The 22,026-nt window shown below is 43.7% G+C and overlaps 2 protein-coding genes across 4 annotated transcripts in view; one reads left to right on the top strand and one right to left on the bottom strand.

Moving 5' to 3' along the window:
- mtmr3 (myotubularin related protein 3) overlaps nt 1–14,446 on the top strand; it is a 30,870-nt gene extending 16,424 nt beyond the window's left edge. For all 3 annotated transcript variants that reach the window (XM_056274742.1, XM_056274750.1, XM_056274734.1), the window contains 7 exons: nt 75–260; nt 529–699; nt 1,428–1,573; nt 3,218–4,757; nt 5,726–5,836; nt 6,387–6,475; nt 9,254–14,446. In XM_056274742.1, coding sequence (XP_056130717.1) covers nt 75–260; nt 529–699; nt 1,428–1,573; nt 3,218–4,757; nt 5,726–5,836; nt 6,387–6,475; nt 9,254–9,425 — 2,415 coding nt within the window. In that variant the 3' untranslated portion in view covers nt 9,426–14,446. The remainder of the gene's footprint in view (nt 1–74; nt 261–528; nt 700–1,427; nt 1,574–3,217; nt 4,758–5,725; nt 5,837–6,386; nt 6,476–9,253) is intronic.
- A 1,308-nt stretch (nt 14,447–15,754) lies between these two features.
- Nucleotides 15,755–22,026, bottom strand: part of LOC130117276 (citron Rho-interacting kinase) — an 86,538-nt gene continuing 80,266 nt past the window's right edge. The window contains exons 33-41 of the mRNA XM_056285486.1: nt 21,752–21,885; nt 21,512–21,604; nt 20,960–21,068; nt 20,312–20,440; nt 19,800–19,880; nt 19,611–19,689; nt 19,355–19,528; nt 16,630–16,915; nt 15,755–15,778 (exon numbers count right to left, since the gene is read on the bottom strand). Coding sequence (XP_056141461.1) covers nt 15,755–15,778; nt 16,630–16,915; nt 19,355–19,528; nt 19,611–19,689; nt 19,800–19,880; nt 20,312–20,440; nt 20,960–21,068; nt 21,512–21,604; nt 21,752–21,885 — 1,109 coding nt within the window. The remainder of the gene's footprint in view (nt 15,779–16,629; nt 16,916–19,354; nt 19,529–19,610; nt 19,690–19,799; nt 19,881–20,311; nt 20,441–20,959; nt 21,069–21,511; nt 21,605–21,751; nt 21,886–22,026) is intronic.

The raw sequence follows: 22,026 nt of genomic DNA, 5'->3' as shown, positions 1-22,026 counted from the left end.
CTTTTTTTAGGTTCCTGGTTGCATCATTCTGCCAACACTGCAGATATAAGTTGTTGTTATCTTATGTATCACAGGGCTTCCAGGTCCTGGTGGAGACTGAATGGCTGGACTTTGGTCACAAATTTGCCGACCGCTGTGGCCACGGGGAGAACTCTGAGGACCTGAATGAGCGCTGCCCTGTCTTCCTGCAGTGGCTGGACTGTGTCCACCAGCTGCAGAGGCAGTATCCATGCTCCTTTGAGTTCAACGAGGCCTTCCTGGTCAGTGTTAGAGGAAATTAAACCCAGTTAGCTCACAGTCTGAATCAGCTCAGATCAGAGGATTAGATGGAAGAGAATGTTTATATTGAGGTTAATGCCATCGATATAAGAGAGCTCATGTTCAATGTCCGATTGTACTATACAATTACTGTGAAGGAATGTTGTCAAGTTTTGGCAGGGAGATACAGAGGATTTTTTTTTTATCCTCTCCTGCGAGGTGTTTGCAAGCCCTTACATGTCATGTTTGTGTATGTATGCATGCATGCAGGTGAAACTGGTACAGCACACCTACTCCTGTCTGTTTGGCACCTTCCTGTGCAACAGTGGCAAGGAGAGGGAGGACCGTCATGTCCAGGAAAGGACCTGCTCAGTGTGGTCACTGCTGAGACCAGCCAACCGTGCCCTGAGAAACATTCTCTACTCCTCAAACTCCGAGACTGTACGTTCACCATTTGATGACACTTGACCTTCATTCACATAGCACGCAAATAAGAACAAACAAGAAGCAAGAACAAACAATATAAAGGCTTGTTGATCATTGATGATAAGGACAACTTTGGCTTCTACCAGCCTAAGATCCTCAGGGAGAGCATTCCTACACCTACAGGTCTGAACAGATTCAAGCGTAATGAGGACAGGTCAGGACAGATATAAGTGTAGGGAACTACAGAGCAGTATTTCATAACATTTGTTTATTTTCATTGTTAATGGCTCTCAACCCAAACTTTATTTATGATTATTTTTATCACCATCTGGGGAGTTGATACATTCTGTGGTTGTTTTGTTTTTATTGTGCTTGCATTCCTTTGTTTTTTTTTTAATTACGTTTATATGAAGTAGATTTATGTTCTTCAAATATTGTACTGTTGAAACAGCTTTTAGATTTCCTTTTTTGATAGGTGTCATTCTGTTTCCTTTTATTAATTCATTCAATTCATGATCCAAGCCGCTTATCCCAATTGGGGTCGCGGGATGCTGGAGCCCATCCTCCTGTTCATCAAAAATTCACAACAATGAATGTTTTCTCAGAATTCGATGTAAAATCAGTTGTATTTCTACTACAGGATTACTGCTATCAGTTTTTGCGCTTGACATATTTCTTCTCTAATTCCAATGGTTTCTGCTCTGTGATCCCAGCAATGATTAAGCCTGCTGCTGTTATTACAGGTGCTTCACCCAGTATGTCATGTGCGCAACCTGATGCTGTGGACCGCAGTCTACCTGCCCAGCTCCTCCCCGACCACTCCCTCGGATGACTCGTGCGCACCCTATCCTGTGCCTGGCGCCAACCCTGAGGAGGCACCTCTGGGCAGGTGAGCCTGGCGCTCTGGCACTGCCCCCCTCCTTCCTGATGTAAGACAAACCCCAGGTTGAGCCCCCCACCCACCCACAGCCAAGGGGTCCCACCAGCATTTTACCTCCGATTACTTAAAAAAGCAAAAACACGAAACAAAAAACGGTGTGATTGGATGCTCGTTGTTATGGATAACTGAGATTTGTTAATGCTCTGCTTAGCTCATGTCTCATGACGGTCCCATTGTCATGAAAGAAGAACAGGCAACAGGTCTTTTTAAGTTGAAATTGTTTACAATAATGCTGTATGACTCAGGGAGAACAATGCGGAGGACTTTTTCTTTTATTAAAGGGCTATTTTATTCAAGCTTTTCTTGATTTAAAGGCACAATATGCAAGTTTATCTACTTAAAAAATGAAATGAAATTACATCTGTGGGAATCGTATCGATATGCTTGTCAAAGTTTTAAAACAATTGACAGCCCAGCCCATAACACAAAATCTGTTATGTTCTTGTCTGAATTTAAACACAACAGCGCATCCCAATAAATTTCTTAGTTTGGATGGATCTGCATTTAATTGACTGCTAAGGCATACATCCCCACGTGGGACTCGTTGTATGATTTCATATGGGAATCATTAAATTAACCTTAAATCATCCTCCCAGCCCCTTAAAGTGGCTGTAGACAACTTTCCAAATGCCCCCCCCCCCCCCCCCCAAGCATTTCCAAGTGTTTTTATTGTTTGTGCTGCAGTCACAAAGACAACCAGATCGCTTTCCGTTTAGTTACAGGCTGGCTACTATCCAATGCAAGAAACAACCGTAAGAGTCCCAGTTTGAACTAGAAACCCCGATCTCAGTGCTATAATAAAGGCAGAGTAAAACAGGCAGTATTAATAAGTAGGAAGGTTGTGATACTTACTCATCCAGTAGAATGAACGTCAGCTGAATGTCATTTTGGAACCCTCTCAATTCCCGGGTGTTGTATCAAACTCTGTTTCCTCATTGGGCCCCCCCCCCAGCCAGCGTTCGATAAAACATTACCTTAAACTAATCATAACCGATAGCTAACCTGTTTCCATGCAAACACTTTCATCTGGCTAGGGGGAAACAGACCTTGACCAGGAAACAGTTTGATACACCGGAGCTCGCTCCAATGAGTGAATGCCCATCTGAGGTTCATTCTCTCCCTGTTTTGGTTGCGCAATGGTTGACACACTTCCTTTGTGCCATAAATCGAGCCTTAATTTTCCTGCAAGATTGTACCCGGTGGCAGACAGAATTGCATAGTGAAAGCAAGGCTTATAGGGAACCAATCTAAACACCGATGGTGTCTATATTATATATTCTATAGCCATTACACTTTGCAATCAGCATTTTCTTCATAATGATATAGCAAAAAAGTTGTCTACTGCCACTTTAAGTAATATCTCCCCATTATTTTCCATTCATGTATTATTGTTTTATTAATAATGAATAATTATTAAATTACTATTAATCTATTCACTGAGACTATGCAATAATGATTAACTTGTTTATGTGCTCTGCTATAATTTAAATCACGGAAACTCAGACACTGTGCCATTGTTTGACAGTCAGAGGCTATTTCCCTGCACTAATTGGCTCAATTCATTTCTGTCCCCCCCCCCCTTTCCCCTAAAAGACGTCCGAAGACCCGTTCCTTTGACAACTTGCCCAGTGCTTGTGAGCTGGGAAGCTCACTGGCTCCTAACCGGCGCTCCAGTGACCCGAGTCTGAATGAGAAGTGGCAGGACCACCGCCGCTCTCTAGAGCTTAACATGGCAGTGGGGCCTGAGGGAGGGGGAAATCAGGACCAGGAGGGGTGGTCTGATGCTCAGCCTGATGCGGGACCTTACCTGGACATGGGTGACTCTGAACTGGAGGACTGCTCTCAGTCACAGGGCCAGCACGCTGAGCTGGGACAGGGAGCCACAACAAGCTTGGCAGCAGAAGGGGAAACTGCTGAGGTGGTGGAGCTCTCTGTTGCAGTCGGTGTGGCTGAGGGTCAGATGGAGAATATTCTCCATGAGGCCACCAAAGAGGAGGCTGGTGATGTCCAGAGGGACGGTAATGCTGCTGCCAAACTGGTTATAAGCAACGGTGACACAGAGTTGAAGAGAGGAACCAACATCAACGAGGCAAATCAGTACGCCAAGGTCAATGGGGCTGACATGCAAAGAGAAGGATTTTCTAATGGTCCTCATCCAGAGAATGGTCTAGTCGAGTCTGAGGAAGATAGTGGCCCTCTGACCTATCCCTCCCTGCCTAAAGTTCTGCCCTCAGAAATGGCAGCTGACCTCAATGCGCAGGCAGCTGAAATAGCTCAGATGTCAGAGGAGCTGGTCAAGCAGATTTTGGAGAACTCATCTGGCCCAGAGGAGCCAAAACAGGCAACCGTTCAGCCTATGGCCCATAGAACTATAAGTAACGGTTTTGGGGACATAACACCACCAGAACCAGAGGTTGGTGGAACACGCTGCCCAGAATCCGAGTCTATCGGGTTCCTCTCGGAGCCAGCGGAGCAGACAGATAAGAGGGCCTCCCTCATGGAGAGCTCTACAGAGACTCTAACAGAAGAGGCCTGCAGCAGGCTAGAACTCCCAGCAGCTCAGCCTGTATGCCCAGGCCATCAGCCCTGCAATGAAGACAGGAGCCAACCCCCCTGCCATGGGAAAGAGAGAGAGTTTGATATGCAGGCAGATGATGGGGCAAGCAGGACTTTAAATGAGTGCAGCAAGCAACCCTCTGTTAGTGCCTTTCAGTCTGTGAGTGCCGAGTCCAGCAAGGAGGGGCTGTGCAACGGGGAGAGCTCTGATTTTGAGCCTTGCAGCGGACCTCCCTGGGCCAAAGTGAACGGAGAGCGGACCCCACTGAGTCGGCAGGTGTCTTTGGCTAGCTGCAACTCCTTTAGCCTCCACCCCCGGGGCACCCATCACCGCTGCTACCACACCCTACTTGGGCGGTCGGCCACCAGCCCAGAGCAGCCATCCCGCTGCCACCTTGACGACGATGGGCTAACACTACACAGTGACATTGTCCAGCAGAGGCTGAGACAGATTGAGGCGGGCCACCAGATGGAGGTGGAGACGCTGAAGAAGCAGGTGAGGGAGCTGTGGAGCCGCCTGGAGAACCAGCAGCATGGCGGCTCCCTCAGGATCAACGGTGACATGGGAGATGAAGTGGTAAGACCTTGACAGGCTGATCCTGAAATGCCCTAAACTGCTGAAGTGTTTGTGTAGAGACATTAAGACATTTAGCATGATTCAGCAGTTTCAACAGTTCACACTGTATCCTCCAAAATCATAAGTCACCTTACTTAAAATACATTTGAACTAAATTTAATTTAAAAATGTTGAACTTGATAAATATTTAGGGAAATTACATGTCCAAAGAGGCTGTTTTTCTTGTCACAATGAAAATAAAAAGCAGACTTTTCATCAGCTCAACATACTGTTTTGAATGCCAAAACTGAGGTCAGTATAAGCAAAAATAGAAATGTCTTTTTTGCATTGTCTGCCATTGAAGCCGACCAAGGCATTGCCATTGTATACTCTGGTCAGCCATTTCAACTGCTGTGTTGCACTGCGGTCAGTTGTCACACTGGGTTAAGAAACTGACTTTTTTAGGTGTGTTAAGAAACTGACTTTTAGGTGTCAAAACAAGCATTGTTATTACAAAACAAAGTTCCTGTGTAAACTGTCTTAAAAATGGCCTCCTATTAGGGCAGTATTCTCTAGATCTGTTCATATTTCTGCTGATTTCTACTATGCCTGGTTTCCATGGCTTCCCATCGGTTTGATCAGTCAGGCTCCAACAGAGACATTTACATGTATAGAAGAGACTCCTTATTTCCTAAATTTCATGTTTTTTAATGTTCTTATTTTCAATCTTGCTTGCGTACTCACTTTTAATCATTTGTCTTTACTCAAATTCCTTAAAATCCAAATAATTTACACTTTCTCTAAACCAAGTCTACAATGTGTTGTACCATCATGTGTGTCCTTGTTCAGTATGTGTCAGCATAAATGACCAGGTCATGTAATTTGTCAATATGTCACTGCACTCACTAGGACATATTTTCAGACATGTATGTATTTGACAACGAAAGTGACCCTGATGCTTATTGCATTGATTGTCTCACTCCATGCAGACGTCAATGACAGACTCTGAGTACAACCTGGACCCAAACTGTCTGTCACGCTGCAGCACAGAGCTCTTCTCAGAGGCCAGCTGGGAGCAGGTGGACAAGCAGGAAACTGAGGTACGCAACCAGACTGAGGATAATATTTTTTCTTGGTTGGGGCAGATTGAAGCTAGCTTTCACAATTGTAATGGTTTTGTCTATTTAGAGGCCAGACACCCAACTTAGGCTTTTTTTCTCTTTTAATTGATCTCGTCTTAGTCCTGTGTGTCTTAAAAATGGTTGGATAATGCTATCACTGTGAAAGTTTGAAGTTTGTTTCCCAATGAAGCTACCCATACTACAAGTCTATACACCCATGCCTAAGTAGGCTACCTCCTAAAATAAAACAATCCGTAAAATGCCGTGTACTCTATATTATTACTCAACCTTAAGCAGTCTTACTTGGTGAAATAATGGACTAGCAGGAAAAATCAGTGCTGGCTTGAATAAGAGAGTACTGAGTGTACTCGTTGCTTCAAATACTTTACTCTTCCTCTCAAGTAATTTTTGGTATGCACTTGTGGATTCATTTTATGGAAATCAGATTTTTCCAAGAATGCAAATGAACAGCTTTAGCTCAGCTGACCTATCTAAAAAACGTGACCTGAGAATTGGCTGCACGTTGCAGGTCACTCGCTGGTACCCGGACCATTTGGCAGCACACTGCTATGGCTGTGAGAGCAGGTTCTGGCTCGCTACCAGGAAGCATCACTGCAGGTAACCATAGACTCTTGTTTGGCTCCAGTAACTTAAACCTTTTGCACCGGTACCACCGACCCCTTATCTCTTTTCTGTTGAGGCTTAGGAAGATATTTGCTCTGATCAGACCTGTAATTTTCCTGTACTGCCTTGAACTGATTATTCATATTTTGCCTGGGAATTTTTTTTATTTCTCAGGCTTGTTGGCCAATTGTTATACATTGATTTGCCTGGTGCTCTCAGTGTAATAGATAAATGGCAATGAACATTGCCATTCTATCTTGCCACTTGCCAGAATTACTGCAACAACATTTCATTGGTAGAATTTGATACTCAAAATTGTGCCTAAATAAGACATGGCTTTGGTGCTTTTAAGGTCTCTTTCTGTCAGCTGATGGCATTTCCTCTATTTGGTTTTATCATTTCCTCAAATCGCTGCTGTCTGTTCATTACTTCCTGTGTTCTCTGTGGCATGGTGAGTCAGGTTAAATGTTCACCAACAGAGGGAGAAGTAGGGTGTCTTGTTGCTTGTGCAGAGATTTAGGTCCACTTGGACTTTTATCATCACTCTTACAATCATTACCAGTTTTGCCAGCAGAATATATCACTCAGCCCTCAGTGAATCCTCAGAATAAAAACATGACTGTTTCCAAAAGGACTTTGCAAACTTTTGTCCTTCCAAGTTTTTTTGCTAACATACCCTTTTAGATTGTTGCTATTCTTTAAACTTAATTAACCCAATATAGTAGAACTAGCTGATAGGCTCAAAGAGAGGAAGGTCTTCAGAATAGTGTTCTCAATCTGATCCTCAGGTGCCACCAGCACTGTTGGTTTTCTATTCTGCCGGGTAGTTAATTATGTGTACCTGTTTTTGTCAGGCATTGCAGCCATCCAATCAAGGGTTGCATCTGAATACATAAAAAAAAAACACAACCGTTTTCTTTTCTTGTCCCCTTTTCTGTGGCCCTACTTGAAAATGTCAGAAAGATCAAGTAAATGTTACAAGGAGAATTCAAAAATACCCCCAGGCCTGTCTTGGGGAAATCGAATGTCCTTTGCTCGGTAATGCCATAAAGTTGACATTGACTGATATTGATGTTGCTATTCAATGAGAAAAACAGTATAAAGGCATATAGGATCCACTAATCTGTGGCCTTAAGTGTCCAAATACACACCTCAGGGCATGCTCTGTACAATCAAAAACTTGACAGTGTACATAAGGAAAAGAAAGAATGTAGAATTGTGGATAGATTGTCAGATACCCCAAAGTCGTCACTATGAATCCTTTAAAATACAGCATATGCTTCTTCTTTTTTTTATAGTTTCTCCTCCTCACTGTGTATTAGTGCTTTAAAATATTTAAATTGCAGTTTCAGTGCTTTCTGAAACCTGGACTACAGGTTTCAGAAAAAAAGAAATGCTTCTTTTTTTTGCAGCTGCCATGAAACAACCTCTTGGTCATGTATTGTTGCAAAAGAACCTTTCTTGCTTTATTTCAATGTCTGGTTGTGCTCAGGGAGTTGTTTTAGTCCTGGCACAACAGAGGAACCTAATTATCTACCTGGCAGGATAGAAAACTGGTAGCACTCAGGGTCCCTGGGGACCAGCTTGAAAATCGCTGCTTTAGATGACAGTGTGTTTCAGTGTGTGCAGTATGGGCCACTGTGTTGGCTGCTCTTATCCATTGTCTACCCCTCTCCTCCACAGTGGCAGGGAGCCTGTCCAGGAGGTCTGGTGAGATCCGGCTCCCGTGTCCCCTCTCCTCTTACCCTAACCCGGCATTCACTGCTCCCCTTTGGTTGACACCACCATCCTGATCCTAACCCCCCCCCCCCATGTATCTGTTCTCCCTCCATTCTGTTGCAGTTGGCAGCTCATTCTTATTAAGTTCTCAGGGATATATCTCCTCATTTCTGAGATGTTTTTGTATGAACTTGATTCTGCAAACCTCAGTGCCAGAGTATACCATTCTGTTGGTCATAAGTGGCTGTGACCATAAGCACAGTGCTGTTAGGTGAGGTGCTATGAGGGGTTGGGGGCACTCACCATTGCCTCATATTATTTTTTTTATTTGGAAATCTCAAATAAGTGACCCTAATTGTTGGCTGTTGAGGTTCCTCACCCTCAACCCTCCCTCTGCCATGGCACCTTCATCAGCACCCTGGCCCTCTCATTCTCCAGCAGCATGCTTTCCCAGTCCTTGTCCACTGCATCTCACCTCTCACCAGCACAGCATGGTACTGGAGGCCACTCAGTCAACCTGGTACTGTGCAAGGGTGAAGAAATAAACCTGAGTGAATTAGAGGCCTGTTATATTTTCACTTAGAGCCATATGTAATTAACAGTTTCCTCAAGCAAGCACAGGCAAGTGAAAGGGGCCACTGTGTGTGTGTGTGTGTGTGTGTGTGTGTGTGTGTGTGTGTGTGTGTGTGTGTATATGTGTGTGTGTGTGCGCGCGCGCGTGTGCGCGTATGTAAATTTCTGTAAGCATGGCCTTATTTCTAATTGTGAGCATGGTTATCAGAAACATGTCAAAGCCTATTTCCTGTGTGACCCGTCTTCCTGTCCAGTGCTGATAATGTCTTTTGTTGATAGATTTCATGTTAAATTTTTCACTGCTGAGTATAAGAACACCTACGCTAACCTAGCATGTTGCAAGAGGGAAAAAAATTAAGCTCTGAACACGAGCAGTGTGCAGTATCCAAGCTAAAACAAGGTTGTCTCATAACCATCCTGTGGTTTGATCACTGACTGAGAAACAAGGCCCAGTTTTGACAGTGTTGTCTCCCTCTACAGGAACTGTGGTAATGTGTTCTGTGCCAGTTGTTGTGACCAGAAGATCCCAGTGCCAAGCCAGCAGCTCTTTGAGCCCAGCCGCGTGTGTAAGATCTGCTACAGCAGCCTCCACCTGACCACAGCTCCTGTGGACCTGGAGCTGGAGAAGACCATCACAGCCAGCTCCAACTAAGTGGCGGGGGACCAGGGACTGTGCACTGGGCCAAGCTTACAGCTACTGACACAGGCACAATGCTGAAAAAGAGCACAGGAGCTGTTCAGAATGTCTCATATACTTTTGTGTGTGCGTGCTGCAGATGTGGAGTTTATGTGTATATATATATGTATATAGTGAGGGAAGGGGAATCAAGTGTTGGCGAGATGCCAAACACTTTGGTGGTGGGTATGTGCAGGGATGAATTGAGAGGCGTGTGAGAGAAAAACACACACGGTCACAAAGAGAGGGTTTCTGGCAGTGTTGGACAGCACTACAAAGCTCGCCCAAAAGGGGAAGATGGGAGTGAGAATGGACCGCCCTGGTGCACATGACCAGGGACAAGTGAGATGTTCATCTCCCAGTTGTTGTTTTTTGTTTTCCCCTGGGACATCTGCTGGACTGCTTTTGTTCTTCTGAAACATTCTCAGCAACCCCACCTCCCTCCCTAGTCCTCCATCTCTCATTTCCCAACAAATTTCTGTGTACCAACATTGCCTCGTGTGGACTCCTTGGTGGCAGGATCAGGAGGCAGCATTAATGTCCTGGATTTGGAGAGACAAACACCCAGGTTTGTTCTCATCTGGATAACGAGGGGATGGTGACAGATGTTTGGTAAAAAAAATTTAAGGCACTGTGGGCTGAATCCGAACTCAAGATACATTTGGACTTGTGCCCATTTATGTCAGTTTGAGTCGTATTTGGTGTTTGGGTTTAGCCAAAGTGCCCTAGGCAAGCAGGCAATGTTGGATACTTGAAGGGATTTTGTGAGTGTGAATTTACGTGTTTGAGCACTCTCCTTGAGGTTCAGGGTTTTTTAAAGCCTGTTTTTGTTTTAACCAACAAAAAGGTTGCTCTTGACGTTATTAACGACAGCCTTTTTTGGAAAAAAAAATCTTACAAAAGTACCTGTCTGTGTGGATTGAATCTGTTCCTCTCAAAATCCACCAGTTTTACTATTACACCTGCCACACAGTAAGAATAGCACATGGAATGGCCTGCTTGGATTTTGAAGGAAATTGTTAAAATCTCCCTCAACGTGTTCAAGAAGGGATTGCAAACAAATGTCATCAAAAGGCTGATACTAATTTCACAAAAGTAAAGTCCCCTTAGACAAGCCTTAAGAGAGAGAGGGGCACTGGCGTTTAAAAAAATAATCCTGAACCCTCCCTTCATCAGTGAACGGCCATCCAGCTCCTCATCGCTGATAGACTGTTGTCATCACGAGTATCTGTTCTGTGAGTGTGAACTAATCAACCATTGGTGGCGATGTCAGATTCTACCAAACACCTCATGAGCTGGAGGTTGTTTCTGCCATTTAGAGAATGTGTATCTGCTCCTGTTTACCCTGCCTTCATGCCCTTCACTTGAGACAGACCTTTTAGTACCTTACCCAGCAGGCACTGGGAGCTTGAGGATATTATAATTGCGCATTGCTCAACTCATTTCTTTTGCAGCGGAAATCAGAAATGATGTCATGGTTAAAATGTGGTCAAAGAGGGACATAACATTTTGTGGGGAGGATTTCTTTTTTTGTATTTGCCATTACATTGCTGGGTGATTTTTAAAAAAAAAAAATTTTAAGGGCGAAAAATGTACTGATGAATATTAATAGCCATAGGGAAGGAGTTTTTAAACTCTAGAATTAAAATTCTGGATACATGCATGATGTGTGGCATGGCCAAGATTTTGCTCATGAGAAATAAACCTTGAGCAAAATGGAGTTTTGTTGCAGATTTCGGTAGTGTCTGCAGCCAACCATGACCTCATTAGTGATTTCCAGCTGAATGGGTGGGTTGACTGTGATGCTGAGGTGGAGGAAACCAGTGACAGCAGAAGGTGCTCACGGCCTGTCAGTAGTCGGCCACTCTGTGTGAAATCAGACTACCCAGCCTCATGTACCTAGAGACATCCCAACTTGCCTATTGTCCATTCAATGACCTCCACGCACACTCTTTTATTCTTTTGTAAAATAAATAAAATAATATATTCAGATGCGTATATAGCATTTAAGGAAGAAAATGTATAGAATCCTTGAATAGTGGCTCACTAAATTAGTCACCAAAAAGTTCTTTTTTTTTATTCAATTTTTGTTTTCTTTTGTTGTTAATTGCAGAAAATAGTGATTTTGCAGCCTGTTGAAAACACAGGTTTTTTTTTTTTTTAATAGAGGAGAGGAGCCGGGTGTCCTGTTTTGATGCTGCAGTGGTTTTCCCTCTTAAATGCGATCATTGCTTTGTCATTATTTATTGAAGTTTTTACTCATGAGTTGCTGTTTTAAAATTCAGACAATTCAATTGCCACAGGATAATCAGTGTTTTGTCAGGAGTGGATCTGCATGACCATAAGAGTTGGCTCCAATCGATGGCTAGTTACCTTTGTCATTTCAGTGAGATTTTTGTCATCTGATTACAGCAGGGTACATGGGCTGGCGTCTTTGGATGATCCCGTGTAGGACTCTGTTTATGTTGTGATGTGACACAAAGCGTCCTGAAATGGTGCAGCTCACCTTACGATCTGAATCCTACATAGCCTGGACACAGTAGTCCAGGAGGAGGGGGATGTGTATTTCACATACAACAGATTGTCCCAAACTATCTGTGAACATCCAGAGACGTGGGCTTATACCCTGAGAATTCACTGATCAGATCTCAAAAAATCTCACTGAACTTATGTGTGACGGTAGCCAATATGATGCCTATGCACTGAGAGAACAGTGGTCCAAAACAAGCAACCAATTCCCAAACTAAAGCCCCTTATCGCCCTCACACACAACGACCTTACTCCGTTATAAATCCATGTACAAATACTACCTCTACTTTGTACATACATACATACATGCAGTCTCCTCCATACACTTAGCCATGCACAAAGAAAATTCACACCGTGCTTGTAGTTGAGTGACTCTTGCTTTACAGATTTACATCAAGAATGGCCTTTTGATATGTGATTTATTATTGAATTTGTGTTTTACACGCACTTAGCTGGATCAGTAAAGGTACAATTCATGGCTGCAGATCACGTTCAAGATGATCTTAAGACTGCCAATATTTGATAACTAATTATCCCCTATGATCTTTTTAATCGGCCAACATAGTGATGTTCTCTTGGCCAAACAGTGTTTGCAAATAAATTTTATGGTTTTTATCTGGTTTAGGTGCAAGGAGGAAGTGGTTTCTCACATAAAGCAAACTATAGAAAGCCGGAAAGTAAGGAAATTGCAAGAAATCATTTGAACATCCATTTATTATAATAAATAAATTTATAATGGGACATACAGATTTTTTCAGTAGACCACCTTGTGTTCCTGACTGGTTAAAGCAAACATCAAGTTTTATTTGCATCCGCTGTTTGACTCAGGCCTGGTCACAGGCTCTCCGCAGAGCCACTGTTTTTTGGGGTGGTCAAAACAACACGCTTGCACGGTTTATTTTCTCAGTTCCCTTCTATAAAGTGTTCAAGATGTGTCGTTCAGTGGCTGGACTTGGAGCCGTTAAATGAGGGAGTCCCTGCACCGTGGCAGCCATGATGCTGAAATAATTGATTCATTACTTAAAAAAGAATCCATTGTTTTGACAAGTACTGTCAGGACAACCAAAGCAAGACATTAGTCTCTTTTTTTTTTTTTTTTTTTACATACTGAACAAAAGATTATTGCATGAGGGCCAGGGGGCAGCAACTCCCTCTGTTATTAACCTCTATTTCACTGTGTCCAGCACTGCATTCCCGGCTCATAGACTGGTATACCGGTATGAGACCAGATGGCTTACTCACTCAGTGTAAAATTCAGAATGGTCACGTGACCGAGCAGTGCTCTGCCTATTCAGTTGTTTCATTCAGTCCAGAATGTTATACAGCCATTTTTGGGCATCATGAAATATTTTTAAAATTTAGAGGACCCATTCTGTTCAAGTGTTATTCTGTCAACCAAGGACTCAAGTTACTTATTTAAAAAGAACCTTCATTGTTTGAAGAAAAAATAATAATAGCGGGTGACTTTTTTTCTTTCCCCCCAGATAGGGGTTATTTTGTGTTGGAAATGAAACTCTTCATTTGAGGTTATCCCGAGGGCTGGCTGAGAGAACTGTCCCTTTACTTGCAGTATCACTGCTGCCTTCGTGTCCATGCTGACTGAGTGTTGAAAGCTTGTGGCAGTTGCGGCCAAAATTCACAATGAATTCTAGTTCTGTATGTTCACCATCATCACAGGCACACAGGGCGCCAAACTTGTGTTGTCCAGCAATCCATGAATGTGAATTGTCTAAAAATTTTAAAAAAAAGTGACTATTTTTTGCACATGACATTTAAGTAGACACTGCCACAAAAGTACATCAGAAATAAAGCTGAAAACTAAACTGCACTCCTCTTTCTAGTATTGTAACTGAGTTTGATAACCCTGCAGAAGCATTTTGTGTGTGTGTGTGTGTGTGTGTGTGTGTGTGTGTGTGTGCGTGTGTGTGTGCGTGCGTGCGTGCGTGCGTGCGTGCGTGCGTGCGTGCGTGCGTGCGTGCGTGCGTATGTAGACGGCAGCAAAGAGGGAAGAGGATTGAATATACGCATGATCCCCTTGCTGATCTTTTTATTCTACAGGGTTCCATCAAGTTGTCTTGGACTGCTTATGTTGAGTTTTTCTTCTTTTACACAAATTTAAGAGGCTAACATTTGTGAATCCATTGCATATATATGTATGTGTGTGTGTGTGTGTGTGTGTGTGTGTGTGTGTGTGTGTGTGAATGCGGTGATTGGTGCCAAGTGGTTTTTATTGCGGGTGTCTGTCAAAGGGATCGCTCCTGCGTGTTTTCCCTGCTGTTCACTGTGGCTTAAGAAGCACTTTCAACTTTTTCATGTCTTTTACCTGTCAACGAGGTTTTGGTGGCTGTACATAGCAATTCCCTGTAACAAGTGCTCCTTGTTAAGTCTGAATATTTGATTTTGTTGAATATACTTTGAAGAACATTACACTGTTGTAGAATTAAAGAAAAAAAAATAAAATGAAATAGACCCAACTTCTGTGTTGTTTGCCAGCAGGTGAGGTGGTAGCCTTAAGAGCAGCAAAAGAAGCCGGGGACAAGAAAACCATGATACGCTTGAGGTCAATCATGTTTAATGCCTGTACTGGTAGTATACAATTCTAAAAATCGAGAAAACCTTAAGCTATTGTCTCACATCGATGTATACTCATTGAATGCAGATTCAAGTTGGATACATGACAGGAAAAACAACCAAGAAAAAGAATCGAGGTCAAGTGCAGCTCAAAAGTAATAATCATGCTCTCTTGATGTGATGAATGGAGATTGTTGCTTTTTTATTTTTTGTTTCTCTTCCCGTACAGGTTCTTAAGGAAGCAATAATAGAAAGTGGAGACCCCTGACATTTACTGGACTTCATACTTCACTGCACAGAGTTAAGAACAGGACATCTGCAGCACAATCAGCTTCAGCAGCAGACTTAAGCGAGATGGAGGCGAGCTCATCCGGCCCGACTGCTCAAGACCCCGCATGTGTCCGGAGGCCAGGCCGGATGCTTAATTCATCTTAGGTATACTAAAACGACACAAGGAACACTCATGGCAACACATCGCTATCATTGTTTTTACAAAGTATGGCCAGACGACGGCTGTCAATCAAGCAATCATATGCAATTGTGTATCAAAGTCCATTTAGTCAAGCGGGTCAAACGTGACCCATAAAAGAACGCCAGTTGTGTAACAAGAATGAGGTTTTTGAGTCCTGTTCAAATCCAATCTCATAATGCAAAGTGTGTTGCTTCCTGGAAACCCACTTCCTATACGTTTGGTTCTGTGTGTGCGATTCTCCAAACAGAGAGAAGCCTATACAGCTCCGTGTTGTCGACGCCGGACTTTTCTTCTGGCAACATCCTTTTTTTTTCTCCCTGCAACATCGTTAGAAATTCAATTTTTGTTTTTTAAAAAAAATAGACATGGCTTGACCAGCCTGCTATACCCTTTTATCCTATAAAAACTCAAGATGGCAATATTTACAACTTTCATAATATGTTATAAAGAAGATTTCCTTGATCCACAGATCAGCATAATTTCCCTGCCATGAAATCTGCCTCGGGCCACAAACCAGAACAGAGAAGATTGTCAAAGTGAACATCTCCTATAGTGCAGTAAGTGTTACGTGGTGTCAGAATGAGGAGCTAAGATTGCACTATGTACAGGCGATGTGTGTGTGTGTATGTGTGTGTTGTGTGCATGCATGTGCGTATGCGCATGTGTGTATGTGTGCAGCGTTTTCCAATTCTTCCTCCTCGGCCTCCGTACAGGGCCAGGCAGGGAATGCGTTTCACACCGAGGACTGATCCCACACCTGCAAAGAGACACCAGCAATGTGTCATGTGGCCACACCTGTCCCAAGAGCTGCTTATTCCCTTCTGCCTTGCTTAACAAATGAATGAGCACCTCATCAATATCACCATGTATACTTATTACAGGACTCCCTGTTTGTACGCTGTTTCACCTGGATGATTTCCAACCTTATTGTTTTGAACCTTAACGCCCCCACCCCCTAACCTGAACTCTAACGTTAACCTAACCTCAGCCATTACCTTTTTTAAAATTTATTTCTGATTTTTCCCCTTTTCTCCCAATTTAGTGGCCAATCGCTCCCTATTCTAGTTCAAACACCCACCCTCGTACTGCATGCGTTTGCCAACTGCATCTCTCCGGCCAGCAGTCTCGAAGGAGACGCCTCGCCACTTTCGTGACAAGGTGAATCCAGGCTAAACCACTGCTTTTTCCCGATACACCCAGAGACGCATTCATGTGATGAACACAAGCCGACTCCGCCCCCCTCCCGAAGACAGCGTTGACAATTATTGCTGCTTCATCGAGTCCGGCCATAGTCAGATCTGACGAGACCAGGGCGCGAACCCCGGTCCCCAGTGGGCAACTGCATCGACACAAAGCCGACGCTTAGACCGCTACACCACCGCGGAATCCCTCAGCCATTATCTTAACCCAGCGTCAACCCCCCGGTAAAATGGCGTACGTACATAGGGTGTTCCTGTCCCTGCATATTAGGCCTGGATTTCCTGTATACAAACTGAATCAAGTATAATCACATTGTAAAACCTGTTGAATCACTAACCTTCCTGCTCATGTTTGTTTTCCTCAAATAGTACATGCTTACAATAGAACTGCTTGTGTGTGTTATTGCACCTTGTTGACAGGGGTTAGTTGTGTGCGCACTGAGCCTGTGTGGAGTCGGGTGCTGTCCCCAAACCTCCCAGGAGACCTCTCCCTGCGGCTGTCCAGCACCCTGCCCGGGGACTTCTCTCTGTCCAGCGGCCTGGCTGGGGACTTGTCCCGTCTGAACTCAGTGCGACCCTCCCGGTAGCGGTGTGGTGTGCTGGGCTCCCGGTGTAGGCCATCATGGCTGCCGGGGCCAGAGGCCAGACGCTTAGAGATGTGCTCCGTGTAGGTGGGTGGGCCACGCTTACTGGGACTGCTGTTGAAAGCACAGTGTGGGAAAGCCATTCAGAACCGTTCACTCTCTCTCTAATCTTACTGGATTAAGCATTGCTGGATCCACAACGTAAACAGCAACATAAAATGGAGTGTGGGTTGCAAACCACTGGACTAAACTTCTTTTGGATAAGTAATAATACATTTACATGTTTTGTGGCCAGCCAGAAACATTTACGTATGTATTAGGATCCTTGTCATTGGTCTGAATATGTTGAACCCATATAAGCCCTTGATGCAAACTGATTCCTACCTTATGTGAGTCCCATTTCTCCCACTTTAAGTAACTCCAAGTTAAACTCTAGGGAGGATCTAACAATATCCTAGTTTACCTCGCAAGGATTCAACCCAGTCTGCATAAAATAAGTTATTGCAGGTATCAACCTTGGACACTTTATGCACCATAGTTTAATGAGAGGGTAATAATAATAATAATAATAATAAATCAAGCTTATATACCGCTTTTCTAACACTCAAAGTCGCTTTACAATAAACGGCGGTGAAACAAGACAACAGATAAACATAACAGAGACATACAGGGGTGGATGGGTGGGGGAGGAGGCTACGAGAGGCAGAAGTGGCGGCCACACACAACGCCAGCATTTATTCTCGCAACCCTCGGTCCACAGATGAAAGATGTGGTTACAGCACAGTCCATGCCTTTAAAAAAACATGTTTAAAATCAAGTTTTAGTTAAAATAACTCATAACAGGGCATCCAGGTAGTGTGGCAGTCTGTTCCATTGCCTACCAACACGGGGATCACCTGTTCGAATCCCCGTGTTGCCCCCGGCTTGGTTGGGCGTCCCTACAGACACAGTTGGCTGTGTCTGCGGATGGGAAGCTGGATGTGGGTATGTGTCCTGGTTGCCGCACTAGCACCTCCTCTGGTCAGTCGAGGCGCCTGTTTGGGGGGGAGGGGGAACTGGGGGGAATGGCATGATCTGCCCATGCGCTACATCCCCCTGGCGAAACTCCTCACTTTCAGGTGAAAAGAAGTGGCTGGCGACTCCATGTATATCGAAGGAGGCATGTGGTAGTCTGCAGCCCTCCCCGGATCAAGAGAGGGTGGAGCAGCAACCAGGACAGCTCGGAAGAGTGGGGTAATTGGCCGGATACAATTGGGGAGAAAAAAAAACTGGTAACTTATGTGACTACAACTAATACTGAGGACAATGACTCACGGCTCCCCAATTTCAATCCAAAATCATCATTCCTCTTTGCTTCTCATATCTTTAAAACACCTCTAAGCTTCAATTGATCCTGTCATCCATTCTTATTGTCTTCAGGTCTCTGCTGTGGGACAGAAGCCCTCTGCTGTCTATTTTCTCAACCTCCCTTTCCTGAGCAGGAAGTTTCATTAATCACTCATGTATCCCCTTTCTCTCTCATTCATAGTGCCATGTGTCACCCCGGCTCTAAATCCAAGCTTTCCTCTCTTTTCATGATTTTTTTTTTGCATGCACATATCCATTTCCTGTTCTTCATCAGGCCTCTAACTGTATAGCTATCCATTTACCAGATCCTTAGTCTCCACTTTGCCTTAGTGGGAATGCTTCAAATGCATTGAACATGTCCCTCTTCAATATGCAGGAGGCTTTGTGTGCAGATTCATTCACAACAACCCATCAATTCAAGAATCAGTCTCGGTGTTTCTGTCCATCTCTTGAAGCTCTAATGTCTCCCAAGAAGCCTCAGGTTCAACCAATATCTGGACTGCATGTAGAATATTACTCTGAATATAACACATGTACTAGTATATTAGTTTTCCCATATCCTAGACACGTTTATCCTTGCTAATTAATGCCAGTGTTCACAATACACTAATTCTACCTTCAGTGTCAGTGGAAAAGTTCCAGAAAGTTGAAATGACATAACCCACGACACTGTCTACCAAAAAAAAAAAGACAAAAAAAACTATTTTTTAATTCTTATGAATTGATCTTTTGAACAGCTGTCTTAAAATGCCAAAACATATTGGATGATTTAAAAAAAATCGAATTGGACAGCTGTTCAGGAAGAAAGAAAATTAAATACGTGACACAGAAACATCGGACTTTCTATTAACAGATGAAAGTCAGCCTGGCTGTCTAGTTTTAAAGTTATAGGAGGAAATCTTGACTGATACAGCCAAACATCGGAAATGATCATGGGTCTGCTTTGATACAGCAGATGGCAGTGTTAACTTGTTAAATGAGAACAGCCACCAAGCGGTGTGGTTTCTTCTTGTAGTGCTGTGATTGTACTACACAAAGAAACCAGTGTTCACTGTGGAGTACAGTGAACATTTCTTGTTGTGTAATATGTAATCCTGTTAATATACATGTGTACAGTATGTGTTTTTGTATTGTTTCTTTGCTGCTTTGTAATTGCTAAGCTAAACGAAGCTAAACTAAACCTAGATGACAGAGGTGGATGACCCGCGGCTGGAGCCGGTCCTCTGCAGCTCCCCGGACTCTCGGATCAGACTGCCTTTGCAGCAGATGACGCGTAGCTTGTTCTGGTAAGAGGAAGCCAGGTAGATGGCCCCGGAGGAGATGGCCGGGCCCAGGTAGCGAGGGTTAGGGATGTCCAGGTGGGCCAGCACTGGAGGACTGGATGGAGATACGGTAACGTGAGAGATGCATTGATGAAATCTTCTGCAGTGTTTTATCTTGTGAAGTGCGTTTGTCTTACCCCAGAGCAGCATGTCCCTGGACCTCGATCACATCCAGGGAATTGAAGTAGGTCACAAACAGGTAAGGCTCTCTGTAGGCTGCACCAGGGCGAGATGAGGAAGGCAATCATTTAGACCGGTAGGCTCATTTACGAGTGGCTGAAAATCAGTCAGTAAGAGAGCAGTGGGAGCGAGAAAAGCCTACTCACCGAAGGCCAGAGGCAGACGGCTCCATTTAATATCCTCATTGCGGCTCCTTCGTCCGTAGGCATCCACAAAAACCCCAAACTCTGCCACAGAAATCAAACAATGCAATCCTCTGTTTCGTATTGTTTTACAATGGTACTAAGCCCCGGGACAGAGTAGAACTTACCTAAAGGCAACATTTGGAGGGATGTGGTGCAAGGAAAAAAATCAATAAATAAATCCCAAATTCAGCTAAGCCACCTTTCGGATAAATCTTTACAATCTTATTTTCATAGTACACATCAAAATGAAGAAAAAGCACAAGTGCATGAAAACAGGTTTAAGAAGCTGGACCAAAATGAATACTTTGTGAAAGATATAACATTCCCATCGGCGGCGGTTGTTCGCCTTATGGTGACCGCTGACGAGAGTTCATCGTTAACCCACGTTTTCCTCAGCCACCACAACATCGCTATGCACTGTCGCCCACGGTGCTAGAGAGACAGGGTGTACTGTGTGGGTGTCCTGTGCTCACCATGGAAACAGAGTAGGTACTCCTCCTTCTGCATGCTACTGGCCACCTGCATGATGGAGATGGGGAAGCTGTGGGAGGAGAGAGCAAACACCGCCGAGGCCAACGACGCGTCGTTCTTATCCAAGAACTCTGCAAAACAGAAACGGGCATACCCGGACATGGTTGACATACGTTTTGCAAGTCATTCTTAATCTCTTGCAAGCTTTGTGCGTCGGGACAGATCAGATATCGCAAGTCATCACCCGTAAAATGCACTAAAGTGACTCTCGGATGCATTCTTTGATTCCTGCTCCGCTTAATGTATTATGTCAACCCACCTATACACACACACATTACAGGTTATTTAAAAGTACAGCGGCATAAAGCATTATTCAATAATACTATTTTACCGAGGCCTATGCAAATGACATGCAGTTCACAGGGAGCACTTTTACTCTTGATACACCCCAATACTCCAGCTTGGTAGTCATTGCTTGGCTAGCGGGTGTGTATCACTGATAGAGTGCGACGTACCTTTTCTCAGGAATGACGAAACAGTACTTGTATTTTTTAACTGACACCAATGTGTTTTTAAATTCAAAGGCTTTTAACCGGATTGAGTGGCCCCAGGATAATGAACTGGACATGTGTGTCCTCTTCTGTTCTCACCCTCCAGCACAAACTGCTTCATCTCGATTTCGTAGAACTTGTTGGTGCCGATGATGATGCTGTAGCTGGTCAGGTGAACGCAGCTGCATGGCTCCAGAGTCTCGATCTCCTGCCGGATCCAGGACAGAGATGTGAGGGAAAGGTTTTGTTCTTTTGATTTATAAAAGGAGGAAGAAAATCAACCTTCAGAAATTATCACGTGAACGGCAGTTGCCCTTTCTGTATTTGATACAGTTTTTTAAGTGTTAGGTCAAATAATAATTGACACTAAACTTGTCATAGACTGTGTTAGTATGATTCCTTTTCAGTGAGCTGACTCTTATGTCATTTTGGTTAGGGAGGAGGTTTTTCATGCTCTTATTACTTAGATTTTCTTTTAAATTTTCTGCTTTTTTTTTTTTGTACATTACATCTTTGATCATGAAAATGAAAATGTTACATGTTTCAATGCAGGTTGTGTGCTTTATCTTTCTGAGCATTGCCACTCTAAATCTCTCACATGGATTGTAAGACGCATGTCGCGTACATATAGGACAAACTGCCCATACCCACCTTGCGGATGCAGTATTTATTGAGATTTTCATTGTAGCGAAGAATGGTTATTTTGTTTGGCATTGCAGCACATATACAAGGCCCACTGTCTATCTGTAAACAGAGTACACCCCATCAGAAAGTCAAATTTTTTTTGCAAAATTCTTCCTTTAGGAACATAAGACAACATTTTCTTACAGGGTGTGCAAAACTCAGGATATTGTTACAATTTCAATGTCATAAAAAGTAAAGAAGACCTACTCTTCCAGCAGCAAACAAGTGGCAGCCCTTGACTGTTTCAAAGATGTAGGGAGCTAGTTCAGACTGGCTTGGCAGGTGGGCCAGAGACTGTTTAACTTTCTTTATCTCCACTAGGCACAGTGCCCGCTCATCTCCTGCAGGACATGTGCACACATTACACATCAGACCACATCAGCTGACATGTCGAGGTCAGAGCCAATTCACTTCTATTGCGTCTGCAATTGGCATTATAATGATAATAATAATAACAATAATCGCAGACACTGTTCCTAATG

Source organism: Lampris incognitus, chromosome 1, assembly GCF_029633865.1.
Source record: "Lampris incognitus isolate fLamInc1 chromosome 1, fLamInc1.hap2, whole genome shotgun sequence".
Lineage (NCBI taxonomy): Eukaryota > Metazoa > Chordata > Actinopteri > Lampriformes > Lampridae > Lampris > Lampris incognitus.
Note: the sequence above shows the minus strand (reverse complement) of the source record. Positions and strands in the feature narration are given on the sequence as shown.